The sequence below is a fragment of the Felis catus genome, chromosome E1 (assembly GCF_018350175.1).
Source record: "Felis catus isolate Fca126 chromosome E1, F.catus_Fca126_mat1.0, whole genome shotgun sequence".
Classification (NCBI taxonomy): Eukaryota; Metazoa; Chordata; class Mammalia; order Carnivora; family Felidae; genus Felis; species Felis catus.
This window is the reverse complement of record NC_058381.1, coordinates 49,068,105-49,088,669: the sequence shown is the minus strand read 5'-3', so window position 1 is coordinate 49,088,669 and position 20,565 is coordinate 49,068,105. Positions and strand designations below refer to the sequence as shown.

The 20,565-nt window shown below is 40.0% G+C and overlaps 1 protein-coding gene across 19 annotated transcripts in view; it reads right to left on the bottom strand.

The window, feature by feature from the left end:
• CEP112 (centrosomal protein 112) overlaps nucleotides 1-20,565 on the bottom strand; it is a 467,190-nt gene that overhangs the window by 250,448 nt on the left and 196,177 nt on the right. For all 19 annotated transcript variants that reach the window (XM_023244533.2, XM_045044857.1, XM_045044855.1 and 16 more), the window contains one exon: nucleotides 13,626-13,808. In XM_023244533.2, the coding sequence (XP_023100301.2) occupies nucleotides 13,626-13,808 (183 nt within the window). The remainder of the gene's footprint in view (nucleotides 1-13,625; nucleotides 13,809-20,565) is intronic.

Below are 20,565 nucleotides of genomic sequence, written 5' to 3'. Positions count from 1 at the left end.
AACCATACCCGACTCTGCCACTATCCGCCCGAGCGGCTTCATTTCCTCGGTCTCGTGTTTCCCATCTCTGAAATGGGCTCGCTGTTCTCAAAGCCCACGTCTGGCTGCAGGATTGTGGGGCCAGTCTTCAGGGACCGTTGGCTGTTTGGTGCAGTAGTCTATTTATGTTGTGTGGCCACAGTTCACAAATTGAAATAAACAAACTGATATTTATCAGGTTATTAACAAATACTTGCCATTTCGAATTCTTATAAACAATCCAGAAGTTAAGTATTGTGATTTGTCCTCGCTCGTGAAATGCCACTTTCTCTCGGGTCCCTTCCTATCATCCTTGACCCACTCTCTCGGTCTTCTTGACCTGCTCTTTTTCCTCCGCCTTCCCTAAGGCAATGAGTGTCGTCTATTCTCATTCTACTCCAGGTCCTTAGGAAAACCCACCTTCACCATTGGTATCCATTACTAGACATCCTGGTGACTCTCAAATCTGTATCCCCGAAGGAGAGCTCTCTTTTGAACCCTAGTCCTGCATTTCCACTTACTTACATAATAACATGGACACCTAAGTGTCCGGTGGCACAGCAAGCCACATCCCTGGGTCTCCTCTCTCTCCCTCACTGCCATGTCAACTCACCCACTGCTGATACCTTAGCCAAGTCCCTCATCATCTGGGATGACTCCTAGCCAGTCACCCAGCCTCCAATGTCACTCCCTTCTGCTTCCTAATCCTCTGCTTAAAGTTTCTCAGTGACTTCTGATTGTTGACAGTTACGATCCCTAAAGTTTGTTATCGGACATTTCTATCATAAAAATTTGGGGCGGGGGTGCCTGGGTGGCTCAGTCGGTTAAGTGTCCGACTCTTGACTTTGGCTCAGGTAATGACCTCACGATTTGTGAGATCAAGCCCCACATTGGGCTCTGCATTGACAGTGTAGACCCTGCTTGGGTTTCTCTCTCCCTCCCTCTCTCTGTCTCTCTCTCTCATCTCAAAATAAACAAATAAACATGAAAAAAAATGTAATTGGGGCATGAAAGCCAGTGTGTACACGTATAAATCTGTAACACCACTGTACTGATACATTATGTACGTTACAAAAATTCACCCCAAATGGGTATTTTGACAAGATGAAATACAAGTACATGTAAAAAGAAGTTCTACATTTTATCTTCCTATATGCTAATGAACCCTGCTTGGGAGAACACTGTTTTAAATAATTACCGGAAGGGGTAGTAAGTTACAAGGAGGACAAGGAGGTAGACAAATGGAAGACACAGAAATGGCAACACAGACAGAGCGTATAAACCCCAAAGTGGGGGCAGTGTACAAGGGGATCCAGTCCAGACTTCTCAACGTGGTACAAACTGCCTCCAAGTACTGCTTATGCTAGTCCTGTTTGGAATGCTTTCCCGAGTCTAATTTGCATAGCCAATTTCCACTCATTTTTGAAATGCAATGCATATGATATCTCCTTTAATTCAATCTCGTCTCATTACCTCCCCAAACCTGATGCCCCCATACCACATGATAGACGCATCTTCTGTACTTGGGATCAAAGTACCTTTATCACTTTGCTGTACTTTGAGATATATATATATATATATAGATATATATATATATATATATATATATTACAAGATGAAATACAAGTACATGTAAAAAGAAGTTCTACATTTTATCTTCCTATATGCTAATAAACCCTGCTTGGGAGAACACTATATATATGTGTGTATATATATATATACACACATATATATATATCTGTAACTCTGGAAGGCTTAAAGGCCAGGCACACTAGACAAGGCCACAGAATAAAACTGTCCGTTTTCTTGCTGATATAGTTACCAGTTCCTTACACACCTGGTGGGCAAGGCAGGCATGCAGGCAAAGTTTCCAGACAATAGAAAGGGGCCAGGAAGATATTGATCTCCCTCCGCCCTACTGAATGGTGAAGGAAGTATCTTAAAGGGGCTCATTAAGACATCACGCTAAATCGGGTGGTGTCAATGGCAAAGGGATGCCTTCATGGGGACTTGAGGGCCCGGGCAGGGTGTCCTTCTGACCACGGGTGTTACTATGTCTGCTCTTATGTGTGGTAAGATGCATCCTCCGTCTATGTTAAAGGAAGGCATTCTTTGCTCCTATCCGTTGGTATGAATCATATTACCCTCCAGATGCAAAATTCCTATTGCCCCAGAGACTGTAGGCTAGAGGGCAGGCATCGTTCCTTTTTTAATATTCCAAGGCCTAGTATAGTGCCTGACAGGTGGCAGCAGCTCAACTGGTGATGCTGAATGAATGAATGAATGAATGAACGAACGAATATTACAGATGTGAAAATGATGATCAGAGATATGAAAGAGGTCACTCAGGTTTATAGCAGCCGCTAAGTGGTAGAGGCTGGCCATGAACCAGCATCACTGTCTTCATATTTGATAAGAAACTGGTCATTGCTTCCAGGTCCATGCTTTAATTTCTATCTACATGGCAATGATGTCCAAATTCCTTTTTCTGGAACCTTGACCCGTATACTCAACTCCTCGGCTGACACATCTCCATCTGGATGTTAAAGATGTCACTCAAACTCAGCTTGGCAACAACAGAACTCTTGATTTTGTTGTTATTCCCTCCGAATCATCGTCATATTTGACCCCATCATTTATCTTAACAGCTCAGACTAAAACTCTAAAGAATCCTCTTTCCTTCCCCTCCCACACCTAACCCATCAGAAAGTCCTATTGACTCAAATACATGTATCAAATAGAAACCCAGGACTGCACACAACAGCCTGAATGGACTTCAAAAAACATGAACTGGATCCTGTCGCATCACTGCTTGGAATCCTCTCATTGTCTTCCAGGGGCACCTGGGTGGCTCAGTCAGTTAAGCGGCCGACTTCGGCTCAGGTCAAGATCTCACGGTTCGTGGGTTTGAGCCACGCATCGAGCTCTGTGCTGACAGCTCAGAGCCCGGAGCCTGCTTCGGATTCTGTGTCTCCCTCTCTCTCTGCCCCTCCCCGCTCGTGCTCGCATGCTCTCTTCTCTCTCTCTCTCTCTCTCTCTCAAAAATAAACATCAAAAAAAATTGTTTTTTAATAAAATGGAATCCCAGTTCTTCAAAGGCCCTGTAACCTTCCCCGTACCCTGCTACGTTCATGCCATCAGACTTCCTTTTTTATTTCTTGAACACACCACATTTATTCTCCTCCAGGGTCTCCTCACTGGTTGTCCCCGCAGCCTGGCTGGCTTCTCCTCAATCAGATCTTTCTTAGCTCAGACAGCTCTTCCTCGGAGAGGCCTTCTCTGGTGGCTCGCTAAGACAATCACAGTCACCCATCATACCTCTCTGGGTTAATTTTCAGCCTACCCATTATTGCTATGTGATGCTCTCCCTGTCACTTTGCCTGTTTTTGTGTTATCATCTGCCTTCCCCCATTCAAGTGTAAGATCCTTTAGAGCAGAGTATTGGTCTCTCTTGTTCTTTTCCATACCCAGAGCAGGAACCCCCTTAGGGCTAGATGGGCCACACTCTACATAACCCTCGGACAATATTCACATGCACCAGGATGTGAAACACACCTCCTGAAACACCCAGCCTCAGGGCCTGGTACAGAACAGCACTCAAGAAATCTTCATCGAATAAATGAATCAAGCTGAACAAAGTCTCCGTCATGAGGAAATTCCATATACATAATTCTGCCCAATTTTTACAGATGGAAAAATGTATATGGAAATAAACTTGATTCATACGTTATCTGAAGAGTCACAGTTACTAAACTTTTGAAGTCAGAGTTCCCTTTTGTTGACATCAGTGTGGAACAATGAGATTTCAAAAAGCCATCAGAATAGTTAATGATAATGATGATTTTCAGGAGAAGATTTACTAGTCTTATTTCTGAACTGAATGACTTATTTTAAGAAATGCCAACTTTGTAGGCACGGGTTGTGACGTTCACTGCCGTCACTAGCGATGATCCCAGAGGTCTAAGTACACGAGTGCATCTCCATGTTTCCCAAAGTCTGAACCAGGATATGAACAGTCAGGATTGACATTAATAGCGGCTGGCAACACCCTGTACCCCTTGAACTCATGGCTTTTGTCTAATGACAGCTTTGGCATAATTTCTGAATAACTGAAGAACAAAAGTTTTCAAACCTCACACTCCACTTTCGTTGCCCATGCCAACATCACTTTATCTGGAGCTACTATAAAACTTGCCCAACAAGTGAGGATAATGTTTACATTACAAAAAAATTAGCTCTTCGGGAAACATTTGGTGAACACATGGATTTTGTACATTAAATGACATCTTTGCAAATAACAAAATAAATAAGGTCCCGCTTGACCCTAGGGATCTGGGGTTTGTTTCATTAATAAATACTGACTTAAGAGGCAAACTTAAGATGAATGAATCACCAGTTTAATTTTAACCTTTTTAAAGACCTGTACCTTTCGAGTCCTTCCACTGGAAAATTCCCTGATTTTGAGATGCTAGGGGCTGGCTGGGCTGTTGGTTTCATGTTCACTGGAAGCTCCTGTGTACCACAGAGTGATATCAGTGGGAGAGACCTGAGCACACACGCGCGCGCGCGCACACACACACACACACACACACAGGCACAATGCAAGACTAATGTTGCATTACAATGGCCCCCACTAACAAGGGAAGAGACCCCAGATCCAGGCCACAGACTTCAGCAAACTTCCTTCTCAGAGGATGCCATTATCTCATTTTCAAATAGGACTAATACTTTTAGGCCTTGACCTCATACCTAAGGAAAACAAATCAAAATGAACCGGAAAAATAACACACATTTTCCAGCCCTGCAAGTCGAATTGTGTACAGTTTCTTTCTGATTTCTCGTGATCTCTCTCCAACCTCCCAGGACACAATTATCCGAAAATACTCGAGAGGCCAGGTAACAACGTAAGATAAGTGACGAAAAAGAATTTTCGCTGAATTTTAACATTCCTTTCAATGGCAAAACGCTACTCCCAAGTTTCAGTGCTTTAAGTCTCAGTTAGGCCAGTTTTTTTATTATCTCCTATTAACAGTATTTTTCAAACATTTTCTGTACACAAACATTAAAGTAGCTTGAAAATAGACTATTATTTTCATGTAATGCCTTGCTCCCCTCCTCAGACATGAGTTTACGGTCTCCCTGACATCAATTCCTGTCATTTTTCTCATGAGAAATTCTCAGGTGTTAAGTATCTTTCCTATCATGCAACTAGGCATGATTCCAATTAGTCCCGAATGGAAGACAAAATGACAGTTTAATAAGCTTCAATTTGCCAGTGCTTTGAACGTGTGATGATATCATCATTTTGCCAATCATTTCTTGCACTTTGGCTCCGACCTCTCTGTCACAAAAAATTACCTCAAATGTATAAATAAAGACATCAAGGATGTCTCTCAGAGAACGGACTGAGTCAGAAATCCAAAAACGACTTTTCCAAGACATCAAGAAAGAAGAGTTATTCATGCAGTGTTTCCTCAAAGATAATTTCTGCCAACATTCTTAGTAATTTTTTTGAGGCAGAGGTGAAAAGGACAAGGAGGAGCAATACGCTAAAAATAACTGAAGGCAATTTTTCCTTATGTCAATGGGAATGACATTCAGGATGTGGAATAACAATTTATCTCTGGGGTATTTTATGTGAAGAAAAGAATTCATCTGAAAACTTCTCATCCGGACCAAAGTCAGTCTAGAATTGAGCTATAACTGCATCAACATAAATTGTCTTTGAGGATTCTAAAAGAAACACGGTTTCTAATTATTCCTTGTATTTCTAGAGAGTCTCTGGGCTTGAATTTACTAAACTGCCTTGACCTCACTTCTAAAAGGTTTGGACTAGCTGCTGTCACGCAATAAGGATCATTACACGGGTTCCCTTAGGGGAGAAATTGGGAAACTGAAGTCTTTGAGATTTAAAAATTCATTCCATAAAGTGAAGGGATCGTATGTGAAATTCCAAACTGGTGTGTGACTATGATAGGTGTTCGCCTACAATAGGCCATTGACACCAAAGCTCATTACACCAGTGCCAACTGCAGATTCCTGCTAATTGTTATCGAGATTGGTAGGTTCATTGACGTAAAAGCTTCCTACGTTCTTCCTCTAGACACATCTTCTCATTTCAGTAATAATGCAAAAGCCAAAAGTGAACCCATTTCAAAAACATATTTATTTTTCCAGTCTACAAATTCTGAAATTTGTGGGAAGGAATTCTCTTCCAAATAAAATATTACGAACTGCCTATCTCTTCGGAGTTAAATGTGTCTCAGAAGAGAGACACACAGCCATGGCTTGTGGCGTTGGAGAAAGTTTGAAACCGTTGCTCAATCTTGATTTGGATTTAAACGGTCTGAGGTATGGGTATCAGTACGTTAAATCTAGCCATGAGTTGACAATCCAACATCGAAAATATAGTGGAATTTATGCAGAATAAATGAAACTCAGAGACGACTGACTCACACACAAGTAGGCATATGGGGCACGGGACTCTGCCACACGAGTCTCAGCTACACTAACTTACCTACTAAGTTACACAGGCACAACGTCCTGCGTCCACACACTTGTAACCTTGGGCATTCTACTTATGCTTTCTGAAACTTGTCTCCTTGATAAAATGGACTAACATACATTCATCTTTGGACCCAGGCAAGAAGGTCCAAACAGAGCTCCCAAGTGGGAAGTTTAATCCTCATGGGGGGTTGGGAAGGGTTCAAAGAGATGGTGCATCGCGAAGGACCTAGCAGAGAGCCTGGTGCACGCAAAGCACGCAATAAACATTTGCTGCTGCTGCTGCTGCCGCCGCCGCTGTTAAGCACAAACAAGCACAGGAATTCAGTGCTGTTCAGGGAGGTACTGCTTACTAAAGCTGGAACTCACGCAGCAGGATTCAATTATGACTTAGCAGCAAGGGCAAGTATGGCAACTCACGGAAAGAAATGCAAATGGTGAGGAGCCTCTCAGCTTGGGGAGCAGGGTACCAGCGTCTCTCTCACGCTAGGCAAGGGCTCACGTATAACCCTGTGCCTTTTTTGCCATGTCCGAGTCTCTCCCCAAATCTAAAATCTCTCTTGCAAGAGGCTGGGGGATCGAGAACGAGTACTGAATTAAGATTAAGGAGCCCTGCTTTGCTAGTTCTGTGACCTTGGGCAAGGTAGTGGTCTTGAACCCTAGGTTCTTCATCTGTAAACTGAGAATAATTGGATGTGGTCATCTCTTTACTCAGTCTGGCTGTGCTGCTGCTGCTGGATACGTAGATACCTGCACAGGTGCACGTCCGGCACAACGTCCTGTGTCCACACACTTGTGCCTCGCCATCTCCCCGGTTTTCACCACTGTACCCCCTATTTTAAATATCTCCAGCATTTAGTTATTACTTCTTCAAGAACAACTTTAATCTATCTAAAAAATCTATGAAGTAGAGTGAGAACAAAAGACGGATTTTTAAAGCAATCATTTAATCGACACAAAGTTGTTGATTCAAAGGGAATACTTCATGCCATTATTTGGAAGGTTTGTCTTTAAAAGGAATATGCTTTATCTAAAAGTGGACCACATGCCATGGAATGTGGTTTCCATGGTAACTGCCACATTTAAAAAATATGCACAGGACTAAACATACACTGTATAATACTTCTACAAATGGATCATTCCTAGAGAAATCAATTTCCTTGTCTCAGCCTGTTATTGTTTTTTCAACGTCATGTAATTTTCTCCACGACGAGGACCAAGTTGAATTATTTATAATAGTTTAATTATAGGAATATACGCTATTTGTGTGCCTATAAGATGAAAATAATTACAGAATTTTAGAATTATAATGGAAAACGAAGGCTAGTGATCTACAAAAAATGTAAACTTTACTTTGAAAGGTCATCTTCCTATATTTTCTCCTAATTAAGTACCTAAGAAATAGTATTCTTATACATAGTAATACATATAACATATAAATAAAACATTATTAAATTCATATGTAATACTATTAGACAAAACACCATTGGCTACTGATAAAACAGGATCTTTGCATCAATATACCTGTGTCAAAATATGAAATGAACTTTGATCCTCCTTGGAAATTTCTGTATAACCTGTGCTTTTGGTATCAGAAAAACAGTATTTCCCGCACAGGCTTTTCAAAATGGCTCAGTTAGGAAAACCTCTGTTTATATTCTAAATGTATGCAGTAAGTTTTTGATCGGTCTTAAATGCAGCTCTTCGATAATACCATAAAGCTTCATCTAAAGAAAATAAATTGAAACCTGTAATGTGTGGTTTTACCACAAGTCCACTGAAAAAGTCTTACTTCCTTTTCGCAGAATAATAAATTGTTAAAAACATCTTCCCACCAACCCTTCTTATGTCTGACATTACACATTATGTGCACTGCAGCAAAACCCACCTAATACTGAAAGCACGCTTAATTCCATGCCTCTTTCCCTCTACTACAAATAACTTAGTGTATCGGGGGTAACTATCAAAGCACGGTGTGCACACAGCTGGAACACCGGGCATCCACTCTGATGTGACTGTGGGTGTCACCAGGGACAGGAAGGGAATAAAAAAGCAGGGTTACATTGAGCGCAACAGCCTCATTACGGTAGGGGGAAAATATTTACATAGTTTGTTTTTTCCACATGATCTGTCCACTTGACCCAAAGAAATGAAAATATTTACTACCTCAAAACCAAGTAAATGATCTTAGTGAATAAAAGACGGTAAAATACCATTTTGGTCATGGAGGGAGAAAGGGAACTGTTTTAGTACAGGTACAAATACCCTATGCTCCTGAACCAAATTACCACTTGCTTTTATTTCTTATAGTTTTCCATAGTATAAATTCAGAGGACAAGAGAATCAGCTGGAAGAAAGAGAGCAACAGATTTCGAAATGAACAGCTGGGCATTAGCTTTTAAACTACCTCTAATCTCAGCCATGTTTCTCTAAAGATGCTTTGTAAGGGCTACAGGATCAGTCACATAATGAAAGTACTAGACTTTGCTAGTCTCGCGATTTAAAATATCCTTTCATTTGATTCACATGTACAAAATTGGATCTCCTGAAGCACGTGTGTTTTTTGATATTGAGCATGATGGTACGCATCATTTTATTTGATCAAAATGAAACGTGGACGCATTACAATATAACCTGCTCATTACATTTTGTGAAAGTACTTAAAGACTCCAAGATGTTCCCGCCACGTTTCATTTCCAAATGTTTTAATACATAGAGATGTCAACAGTTCTATTGGTCAGTATCCTTCAGGCTAAGTCCTCTGTCATACATTGCTCTCAGAATTGGGAGCTAGAAAAAAAGTGAACTGGTATGATTTCTTTCACAGATCATCAGAATGACACAATTCATCATGTTCCCCTCTTCACTGTGGCTTCTAGGTATGCTCAGAGCTAAAACAGGTACGTCACTAAAGCATTTTTAAAAGTAGTATAGGTTTCCTGATGGAGTGAATATCGTTTATCGCTTAATTACTATTTTCAGTTATATTTTAGCTGTTTAAATGTTTTTTTTATTACAGAATTCCGCCTCACATCCCTTTGGAAAGTGGTTGACATATAAAAAAATTAAAATCAATGTTTCCAATGGAAAAATGCTACCCGAAAAAAGCCCAAAGACCATGTACAGGTTTAGCTATAATGTTTAGAATGTACATATTGCTCAATTCATCCATAAGTAACCTGAGAAGAATCTTAGAACAGCCAATATTTAGTCCACCATACACAGGCACACACCCAGTTTTAGAAATGAACATTTTTAATCTGGGCCCGGACTACCAAATTCATGGAAAAGAAAGTGATGTCATTGAGATATAATTTTAAAAATTACAATTGTCTTACCACAAACATCTTTTCTGGAGATCTTTTTTTAAGTAGAAGAGGGAAAGAAGAAGATTTCTGAAAACCTACATTTTACAATTAGCCATAGGACAGCCTCTTACTGTGAATCAATATGGCAAAACCAAGATGTTCTGTCCATTTATTATGCAAAACTCGTTCATAATAGCATCATGATTCTCAGGTTAGGAAATCAAGAAAGGCATCAAGATCCCAAAGTTAGGAAAGATTCCATCTCCTATATGCAAATTTTAAGTTTCATGTATTTTTGGATCTCGTGACAACCGTCTCCCAAGTCGGCTCTATTAATTTGCCTTCTACTGATGGTGGTTCACAGTGGCTGCTGTGGTCACCCTGAGTCTTCCAGGGGCCCGTACCTCAACATGTGACATAGACAGCTGCCCTATGATGGGAACCCCACCTTTGGGGTGGATCTCAAAGGTCCTCTACGATATTCATACCCACCACTCACTCTGGCAACAAACATAAAAGATCAAGCGATCTCCAAGTGGTTCAGGGTCCTAAGAGAACAACTAAAAAGTCAGGGAGCCTACGTTCTGTTTTTCTTACAATTCAAAGGAATAAACTGAGAAATTCTCTCACTACACTGCAGTTCAAAAGCAAAATCACATGCAGAACCACCATGCTAGAAGAGGTTCTCCTAAGATGATCATAACAAAACCATGAATTTTCTTTATGTGAAAAAAACATGATGAAGTCAATCAAATCATCCTTCAAATTAATTTCAATAAGAGGGATCTGGCAAAGGAGAAATATCTGACACTGAGGCTGTGACTTTCTATATGTCTTGGTACCTACTGATCTGGATGCTTTTTCTTAAACATTGTAACCTCAGGTAGACACCAGGCTGACCATCTTCTACGAAGGTGATAAAATTTAATGTGCATTTTAGCAAATGTAAGTATCACCACATAAAATATCCTACCATTGGAAGTCAAGGTATTATGACAAAGATATAATATATGCATAGAATAATTAGCCAAATACACCAAATAAAATGAAAGAAATGGTTACTTATCTTTAGTTGCATTGCCATACCTTATGATTTCTCTAGAAAACAGAAATTCCTTGGGTATAAAGTAACCTGTAATAATTATATAGCATATTCACCACAAGGGAGTTCCTGTCTGATATATGATTTACCTTACGGTCAGTAACTATACTTTATGATCATGGTTTTCTTATCAGTACATAATACATAATATATATGGAAGAAGCCCGAAGTAGACTTTTACTATATTGTCTGAATTCACAAATCTGATAGAAGAAAAAGCAGCAAGCAAAGCTAGAGTATCCAAAATTGGTACTTCCCTGGTCCTTTTTTGGTTAACTATTTCAAACAGTCCTTTTTACAAAATGGCCTCCATTGCTAAACGGGAGTAGCCAAACGTGAACTGAAAATCAAATCTCTCTGGACCTAAAATGAAAAATGACTCAATCCAATATTTAAGGTACATAATACATGTGTCAAGCCATAAAACAGTGATTTGGAAAAGAAGATCTTCTATTTTTAAAAAATATATGTCCACTTTGTTTTTCTGAAATTTGTGAATGGAATTCAGGACTTAAAAGGCTTCACACATCACATTATTTAAGTCACAATCATGAAAAGATTTATTTGGAAAATTTAGAACTTACCTGATGGAAACTCTGAATTAATACCCTCAGTGAATAACCAAAATAAATACAAATTATTAGCATTTTGGTACACACGATAAGGTTTTCAAAAATACAACTCATTGGCAAATTAAAAAAAAATACATTCTCTAAAAACAATCAATCAAGTTTGGCTTCCACAGAAAATCATTTTCATTCAGATCAAGAATGCATTTAGCCTAAGTTTCCATTGCTTTACTAGGCGTTCCTATGACAGCAATTCCAATTGTTCCAAGAAAGACAAAATAGGAGAAACACAATCCTGTGCTACAGCATTTGAAGAGGTCATATGGTCCTCATACTGATTATTTCAATTAGCAGAAATTCAATTAAGAACCTATTGTACTCTCCCTGTGGCTTAATTATACGTAATAGTTCTAAAATTTCCCTTTTGTTATTGGATGAACCGCACCCTATATATGGCAGATACGACATATGTAATATCACAAAGATTTCCTCTAAATTTGGCCTCCACTACTGTCGGCTTTCCACAACAGCACCAAAACAGTGGGAGTTATATAAATTAAGGTATTTTATTGTATCACGGACTCAATTCTACTATGCAAACAGACCCTACACAGACTCAGAACCCAAATACTTTATCATTGAAGACAATGCTGAGGCTTAGCATCATCTTTGAAGGAGAATGTTAAGTTGGAAAATATTCTTAGTAAATTATATGGCTAACAATCGGAAGATCAGCTTATATTTTATAAAGGCTCTGATGAGGTTGGTGACAAAAATATAACCCACATTGACTTAGCAGGAACCACCTGACTCTTCGGGTACCATGGCTACTACAATGACTACCTTTTTAGTTAGCAAATCCCCCATAAAACAAATTGAAAATAGTTCTCCTATAAGCGTATATTAGTGACAAAAAAAATCTGTGCTGAGTATACTTTTGGGCCCCAGTCACTCTCTGAAGGTAAAAGACAACTCAAGGTCAAATGAAAAATAACCAAGAACTCCTATTCTTTGCCTTACCGCCTCCCGCCCTCCACCCAAGAAATAAACATCTTACTTAATCAGCAGTTTTATAGTTTAGATGATTATAAAATTGCTTAAACACATGTCCTAAAAAATAGAAGGCTTATTTCATTGTTTAAAAATTATATCATTTGGGGAGAAAGGATATTGAGGAAGAAGCTTGTATGTGATATGAATAATATGGTTAAGATTTCAATGGGAAAAGAGGTATTTATTAGACCTAGTAGATGATATGGTTTTATTAGAAAAGAAAATTATCTTTTTTTGTTATCAGTTGCTCTTCAATTTTTCTTTAATAAAATTTCACACCAATCTCAGGAGGATACACGAAAGGCCTTTGATTATATATACCCCAAAGAACGTATTGTACCACAAAGATGCCCACACCCAATAAGATTTTTTTTTCATCTGAAATTTATAAAGATAATTTTCCATGCTGACAGTGCACATTTCATCCGTAAGTTTGAAGAGTCAAATGCTACCACAGCTGGGGGTTATTCTGCCAAATGGTTTCCAACAGGGACTACAGAGGTGGAGGCTGGGGGGCATGTGCATGTCGGAAAAAGCGACAGACCTGATGGGAAATAGCCCTTCTCTGGAGTCATTTTTACCAATTGCCATCTGAGTGATCTAATCAAATATAGAGTCTAATGAAAAAAAAAAAAAAAAAAAAAAGCAACACCAGGAAGGAAAAGCAAATATTAAAACAGCTGCTTGATTACCTACAGAGATTAAAACAAAAAGCAAGGAGTAAGGCTGATATATTTCATAGGGATTTGCAGAGGCTGAGGGGAGGGGTAAGGGGCAGATACCTTAAAAAAAATCCATCATGAAAGGAACTGAGACAAGATTATAAAAAAGGGGCCAAGTTATAGCGCGCCATGGGATTTTTAATCTGGCTACCTGTGGTTTCTGTAGTTAAAGCCTTATTCATCCTCAAAACGGGGGGAGGGGGGGAGAAGAAAACAAAAAAATCACATTTATATGTCAGTTTTGCAAATGATCAAACAGCGTGCACCAACAAGAATAATAAGAAAACACTAAACGCTGATGACTTTTTAAAAATAGATAGCCGTTTTATCAAATATTATTGATAATTACCTGTGAATCTCGTTTCTTGAACTCTTGAATTTGATTTTCGTGCTCCATATTGGCAGCGCGAAGCTGTTTTTCCAGGTTTTCAATTTCCCGTTCATGGTCTCGGACTAGGCTATCCTTCTCTGCGTTATGCTGCTGTAATAGGTGCGTCTTCTCCTGTTCATGCTCCAGCTTCAGCTCTACTATCTGATTGGACAATGAGGAGGACAGTTCATCAACAGAACATCCTTGTCGTCATGACAACTCATGGACAGCTTAATTTTTCTCTAATTTGTCCAAGTTGAAAATTTTATTTTTGCGTCATTATTACCTCACCCTTGAAATACTCTCGTCTGGGGGGAGGGGGTGATTTTATCCAAACCTCCTAATATTCAAGCCAGTTGGGCATATTCAGGAAATCGTTCTGCAATCTGTTGACATAAATGCCTGAACATTGAAAAAAATTATGTCGAATGCTACGTATTTCCTACCCAAGAATTCGGGTATTACTGATCAGCAATGGTTATAAATGGTTAATAGTCAGTACGCGTTGCTGTTTGCTTAAATATATACACGTAAAAAGCAGCAATTAAATCGGCCAGTTTTCTTTATGATTTTCAAATAAAAGATCGAAGCTAAATACGCATCTGGATTATTGTATATACAGTGGTCTTTTTAAAAAAATAAAATGATAAATTTCAAAGCTCTATTATCTCGTTGTCAGCTACGGTATACCAACATAAACAGATGTTATGTGTTCCAGAAGGGCACCTGCTGTGCTGCAGGCTTGCGCCATGATTTCATAAAGAGCATTCTATTCTCAGGATCCTTTCCCAGTCCACTCCACACTGGAGACTGTGACCTTGGCCAGTCTTAGCCTCTCCCTGCTAGACTGAATGGCAGCCCGAGACCAAGGGCCTGGTTGCCGCAGCTTTGATACTAATCCTCCCAGACTGTGCACAATGGCACCCTACCTGGCCTGCAAACTATAGCCAGCCAGGCTGTCTTTGAAGCAGGTGATGAATAGGGGACTGCAGGAAGCCAGCTTCCCCAGTGAACTCCAGGCCACACAGCTGCTAAGAACAGTCACTTGGATTTTTCTTCAGTTTTGGTGGATTTCAGGGGAAAAAACTGCTGTTATCTAGAATATGTTGTGTTATTTTCGGCGTGAGAATCCATCTTCAAAAAAGCTAACAGTAGGAGCCTGCTCCAAATCGATCTTGTTTCTTGTGTCGTGCAATGAATCACCAGCCTACCTTATCTTAAAGCGATAGCATTCATTTCTCCAGGCGTACATGCTACGCTAAATTTCAGAACTTCTTTTCTTTTGAGATTTGAAATTCTCATCCTCTAATTGCAAATTAAGAATCAAAACACGAACTGAATGTGCTTACACACAGGTTTCAACATGTTTCCTTACTGTGATTTTTCTTGGAGTTGGAAAATGAGCACGAAATTTCTGGCCACTCATAAATGTACTATACTATTTAGAAGAAAGAAAAGGATACTCGCTCTTCATATCCACTTATCAGAACAAAATAATGTATAAAATAATATGGAAATATTTATTTTGCATCTGAGAACAAAGACGCATTCTAGTGAATTTGTGCCTACTTAAAATGTAGGGATATTTCTTCCATATTATTCTACTGTTGGCAACATATAGAAAAAATAACATAAACATCGTCTGCTTATCTACCAAGTAGCAAAGCTTTCTTATTTAAAATTAATGTGCATGCTTTACTCTGTGATTCACACAACTATAATGTTAATCACAAAAAAAGAGAGAATTCAACGTTTTATTGATATTACTGCATTATTTCAGGCATCTGAGTTTATGAATTATTGAGTTAGAATATTTTTAGTTCTTGGACACATTATTATTTCTACTCAGTGTTACACTATCAAGCATTATTATAATAAATTTATAAGTTTTAATTAAAATCATTTAAGTATATAACACACTGAAAGAAGTGGATGGAGGTAGAAAGTTCTAGTGAGATCTGATTCTCAAAAGTCTCAGGAACATTGAGAGAATGGATAGGATTTAAAATTGATGGAAAACCAATTATTTTATACACTCAAGGAAAAAGCAACCAATTGACCTGTAATTAGGGCAGAAGAAGTACAGAAGAACTTCTTTCCCCCAAGAAAAAACACACCACACGATCAGGAGTCACTATCAGATAGATTGTGAGTAATGGCGCTGCCTCAGTCTAGGCTCTAAGTAAGGTACTTTCATAGTAACTTTCTCGGAGTTATTTGAAGAGCTCTTGTAGACTGATCAATGGCCTGCCCATGTTCAGATTTCAGTTTATTCATTTTTAAAAATCAGGAACAAATGAAATAGAGATAGTAGAATTTCGAGCCTAAAGTCAGATGTTCATAAATTAGTAGTACTTTGTTATTTTGTCAGGACCCATTGCTCAGTGACGCTAGTGAATGAGTGAATAAATCTCAGGTTGCGAGAGCCTTTTAAAGTGAAATACCAGAGGCCTGTCTGCTCATGCCAACACTAGCTGGCCAACCTCTAGGTGTTATGAGCCCTTTCTGGTCTTTGCCCAGGATTCCTCACTGTTAGTACCTTCCAGCAGATGTCTTCTCCTCATAAATAGCAGAGTCCAGAAGAAAAACCCTAATGCTCTGGAAACAACTTAACCATGATATTCATAACCACAAAGGCCATCATCAAAGTGAATCTGTGTTTAAATTGAAGATTTCACTGGTCCCTAGCCCCTTCCATGTAAGTAAATGTTAAGAGTTTTTTGGCTTTTCCAGTTCCGTCTTTTACTTGTGGGCGTATCTCAAAAGCAAACATAAAGTACAGTACTTTATCTTGGACTCATAGATACTTCTGGTTGACCAACAATAATGTCTAACGGAGTTAATGGTGACCAGGAGGTTGTAAATCGCAGAAAATGTGGAGGATGTAAAAGTACACAGCATCCACAAAGACGAATGTTCAGTGACAACGAGGTCTCTGTGTCGAAGCGGTCCAGAACCCATAATCTATCCTATAGGGGCAAATAGGATGCACCATCACCCAGGAATGTGCTTCAATAAGGCCAGCTACAGAGCTCCCTGTAATAAAGGAAGGAAAGCTTTAAGTTCCCTAATCCGAAAGCACGGGGCTATGGGCCAGGTATCTACACTGGATAGGTATACCCGCTCTACATGTACAAAAGCAGATGGCGGGGAGCCTGGGTGACACAGTCGGATAAGTGTCTGACTCTTGATTTTGGCTCAGGTCATGAGCTCACGGTTCGTGGGATCAAGCCCCTCATCAGGCTCCATACTGACAGCACAGGGCCTTCTTGGGATTCTCTCTCTCCCTCTCTTTCTGTCCCTCCCCGGCTCATGTGCACATGCTCGCTTGCTCGCTCTCTCTCTCTTTCAAAACAAATAAACTTAAGAAAAAAGGCAGCTTGACATGTCTTCCGGGGGAGTAAAGTGAATAGCCCTGAAGTGCAAGTGTCTGGTAGCATCTGGTAGTGCCCTTAGGTGCTGGGCTTGATGCCTTGGTGGTTGGGGTTCAAGTGAGAAAATGGCTTTATAGCCTAGACACTATTAGGTTGACAACAACTATCATTTTTGTAGGTCAAAATAGGAGATGATGCTCCATCCACTATGCTACCCCCCAACACAGACTACACATGAAGTTCAAGAGTGAAGTTTTAAAGTTCTGAAGTCCCTGAAAGCACAGCCATCCATCACAGACTAAATCGTCGTGCAGTCTGGTGCCGGCGTCCCCATTCTAAGTGAGGCTTCACATACGTGTCCAAGAGCAGAAGTACATTCCAGGCTCTGAGAAAGACCAAGATGGAACCACCAAATACGCAAGTCTCTGGAGGCCCCGGAATGTATATTTTAAGTCCTGGTAACTGCTTTCCAGTGAAATCAGTGCTGGCAAATGTGGCCTGAACATATTTTAAAAATCTCATAAAGAAAACGACAATGGGGACAGAAGAAGTCATTACTTCTCAGTACACAACCCCCAGAAGACCAACACATCCCAGTAACACACCTCAACGTCAGAAATTCCAAAACCAGAAGCATAATTATAGAAGTGATAGAATGCATCCAACATATTTTTTAAAGGGGCTGGTGGTACAGAATACTAACTAAAATAACCTTGAACATAACCAAATTACAAAATCTATATTCTGAAGCCTTGGTATAAGAATGGGTTAAAGCTACAGGAAGTAGCAAAAAGAGGTCCTCCGCATGCTCTGGCTGGGAAAGGAGGAAGGGGAGGAGTCTCCAGTTAGGAGCCCTCGGGATAGACGTTGTCTTACAACTCAGTGGTGACTGCTCTCATTTCAAGTGAACAGAAGTATGAAAGTTGAAGTTTGGACACGGGTGAAGGCTACCAAGGTAATACAACGTCCATCTTAATCCACAAGACTTCCCTGTAACACCCTGACAGTCAGTCACTCAGCTGCTGATGGGATGCTTTTGGCAAGAAGGGAACAAGTGGCTTCCAGGGCGACCAGTGCCTCATGGCGAACACACCTGGCATCACAACTTCTGGGGAAAGACTGCTGAAAAATTGTGAAAGGAACGAAACAAATGTAAAACACACTAGGACATTCACTGGCAACAACCAAACAAGGAAAGAAGGTTATCACCTTGGCCATCCATGGCAAAGGGTGGTAGTCAAGGAAAGAAAGAGAGGCTCTACTATTCTGTTCCTTCCCCAGAGGCAGAAATGCTGAGCAAAGTACTGCTGAGGAACATCTTCTAAGGTAAGGGTAAGGGCGTAACTGCATCAGTGGAAATGGCTGCTGGAAAGAGATGGATGAGAAAGTGAAAAATTGTGGCTGATTCTGATCGAAGCACAGGCTTCAGAGTTCCCATTAAAAAAGAAAAGAAAAGAAAAGAAAAGAAAAGAGAAGAGAAGAGAAGAGAAGAGAAGAGAAGAGAAGAGAAGAGAAAAGAAAAGAAAAGAAAAGAAAAGAAAAGAAAAGAAAAGAAAAGAAAAGAAAAGAAAAGAAAAGAAAAACTGGTCCAATACAGAAAGCAAATCTTGGGGGAAGACATTAGCAAAATGTTAAAAGACACAGCAGGTATCGGTTTCTCTAACAAAGTGTGCCACTGCCCTCACCTAAGTTCCCCTCCTCGACCTTATCCTAATCTCAAGCTGTAGAAAGTAAATACAACAGAATACCTTTGCCCTCAAACTGAAACCTAGAGGAAGACAGACAGGCTGAAAAAAAAAGGCAGAAATGGAGTCAAAGAGAATTCACGTGTATAAACCAAAATGAATAGATTCGGAGAGTGCTGCCCACTTAAAGCCCAAGTGAGGTGAAAGGAAAAAGTGTTTAGACAGCTATGAAAATATTACACCAACTAAAAAACAAACTAAAAGTTGGGGGAGGGGCACCTGGGTGGCTCAGTCGGTTAAGCATCTGACTTCAGCTCAGGTCATGATCTCCCAGTTTGTGGATGCAAGCCCCACATCGGGCTCTGTGCTGACAGTTCAGAGCCTGGAGCCTGCTTCGGATTCTCTCCCTCCCTCTCTCTCTGCCCTTCCTGTGCTTGTGCTCTGTCTCTCTCTCTCTCTCTCAAAAATAAATATTAAAAAATAATAATAAATAAAAACGTTTTTTAAAAGAGGTGGGGAAGGAGAAGGAAGAAAGGAAGGCAGGCCCATCATTCTCGAGGGAAGGAAACACACCCTCAAAATCAGGAGCAAGTGGAGTGACAGGGGACCTAGTAGGAGCACAACAGCGACAGAAGAAGAACCCATAGACAAGAAGATAGAACAACAGAATTAACCAAGGACCAAAATAACCCAATCACAAAGTTAATTGTAAATTCGCCATTAGAAACAGCAATCAACTGAATAAACGTGGCTGAAAATCGAATCACTGACATTGACAAAAGACTTGAGAGAATGAAGGAGAGAAGAGAATGTGGAGAGCAAACAGCAAGAAAACCCATGTACACACAGATATATCAGAAAATTTCCCTGTGGGGCGCCTGGGTGGCTCAGTCGGTTGAGTGCCCGACTTCAGCTCAGGTCATGATCTCGTGGTCTGTGAGTTCGAGCCCCGTGTTGGGCTCTGTGCTGACAGCTCAGAGCCTGGAGCCTGCTTCGGATTCGGTGTCTCCCTCTCTGTCTGCCCCTCCCCTGCTCATGCTCTGTCTCTCTCTCTCTGTCAAAAATAAATAAACATTAAAAAAAATTTAAAAAAAAAAAAGAAAATTTCCCTGTAATGAATGAAGAGTTGAGTGTGTGTAACAAAGAAACACACCGTATGCCACAAAAAGCCTTTTTTTTTTCCCAATTGAGGAAAATAACAGCTCAAGAATACTACAACTAAACTTGAAACTATGGAACCCAAACCACTCTAGGAAAAAAAAACAAACAAAAAAAAAAACGTGAGGATGAAATCCAGGCAACCAAGAGACGACCAGGGCAGCTCAGGGCCAAAATATAGTGGAACCATATGTACAAAGATTCAGGGAAAAAAGGTCCAGCAGAGCATGTAATGCCCAGCCCAAACTAAGGGAACATAGAGTGATTTTCAAGCATGCAAAAATGCAGCGAATACAACAATTATATGCCCTTCTTGGAAAAAACAACTCCGTGATGAAATCTCAGCGCTCAACAGATGAATCACAGTGAAGGAAACTGCTATGGCGGGGGGGTGCTGGATGTCCCCGTGGTGAGCACAAAAATGGTTTCAATAAAAACCGAACTCCATGTAATGATGTTATGATCCTTGTGCTTATAGAACAGAATACAAATGCTATAACCCTCCACGATGTGTAAATGACATGATAATTTGACGAAAGAGAGTGGGAGGGGACTGGGTGGAAAGAGGGTTGAGCATGTCAATTTTTTTTTTTTATTGTAGTGAGGAAACTAATGCTCTCAAAATCGAACCATAAAATTCAAAATGACTCTAACCTCCATGTATTTTTTTATCTTTATTTCTTAATGTTCTAAGAAATCACC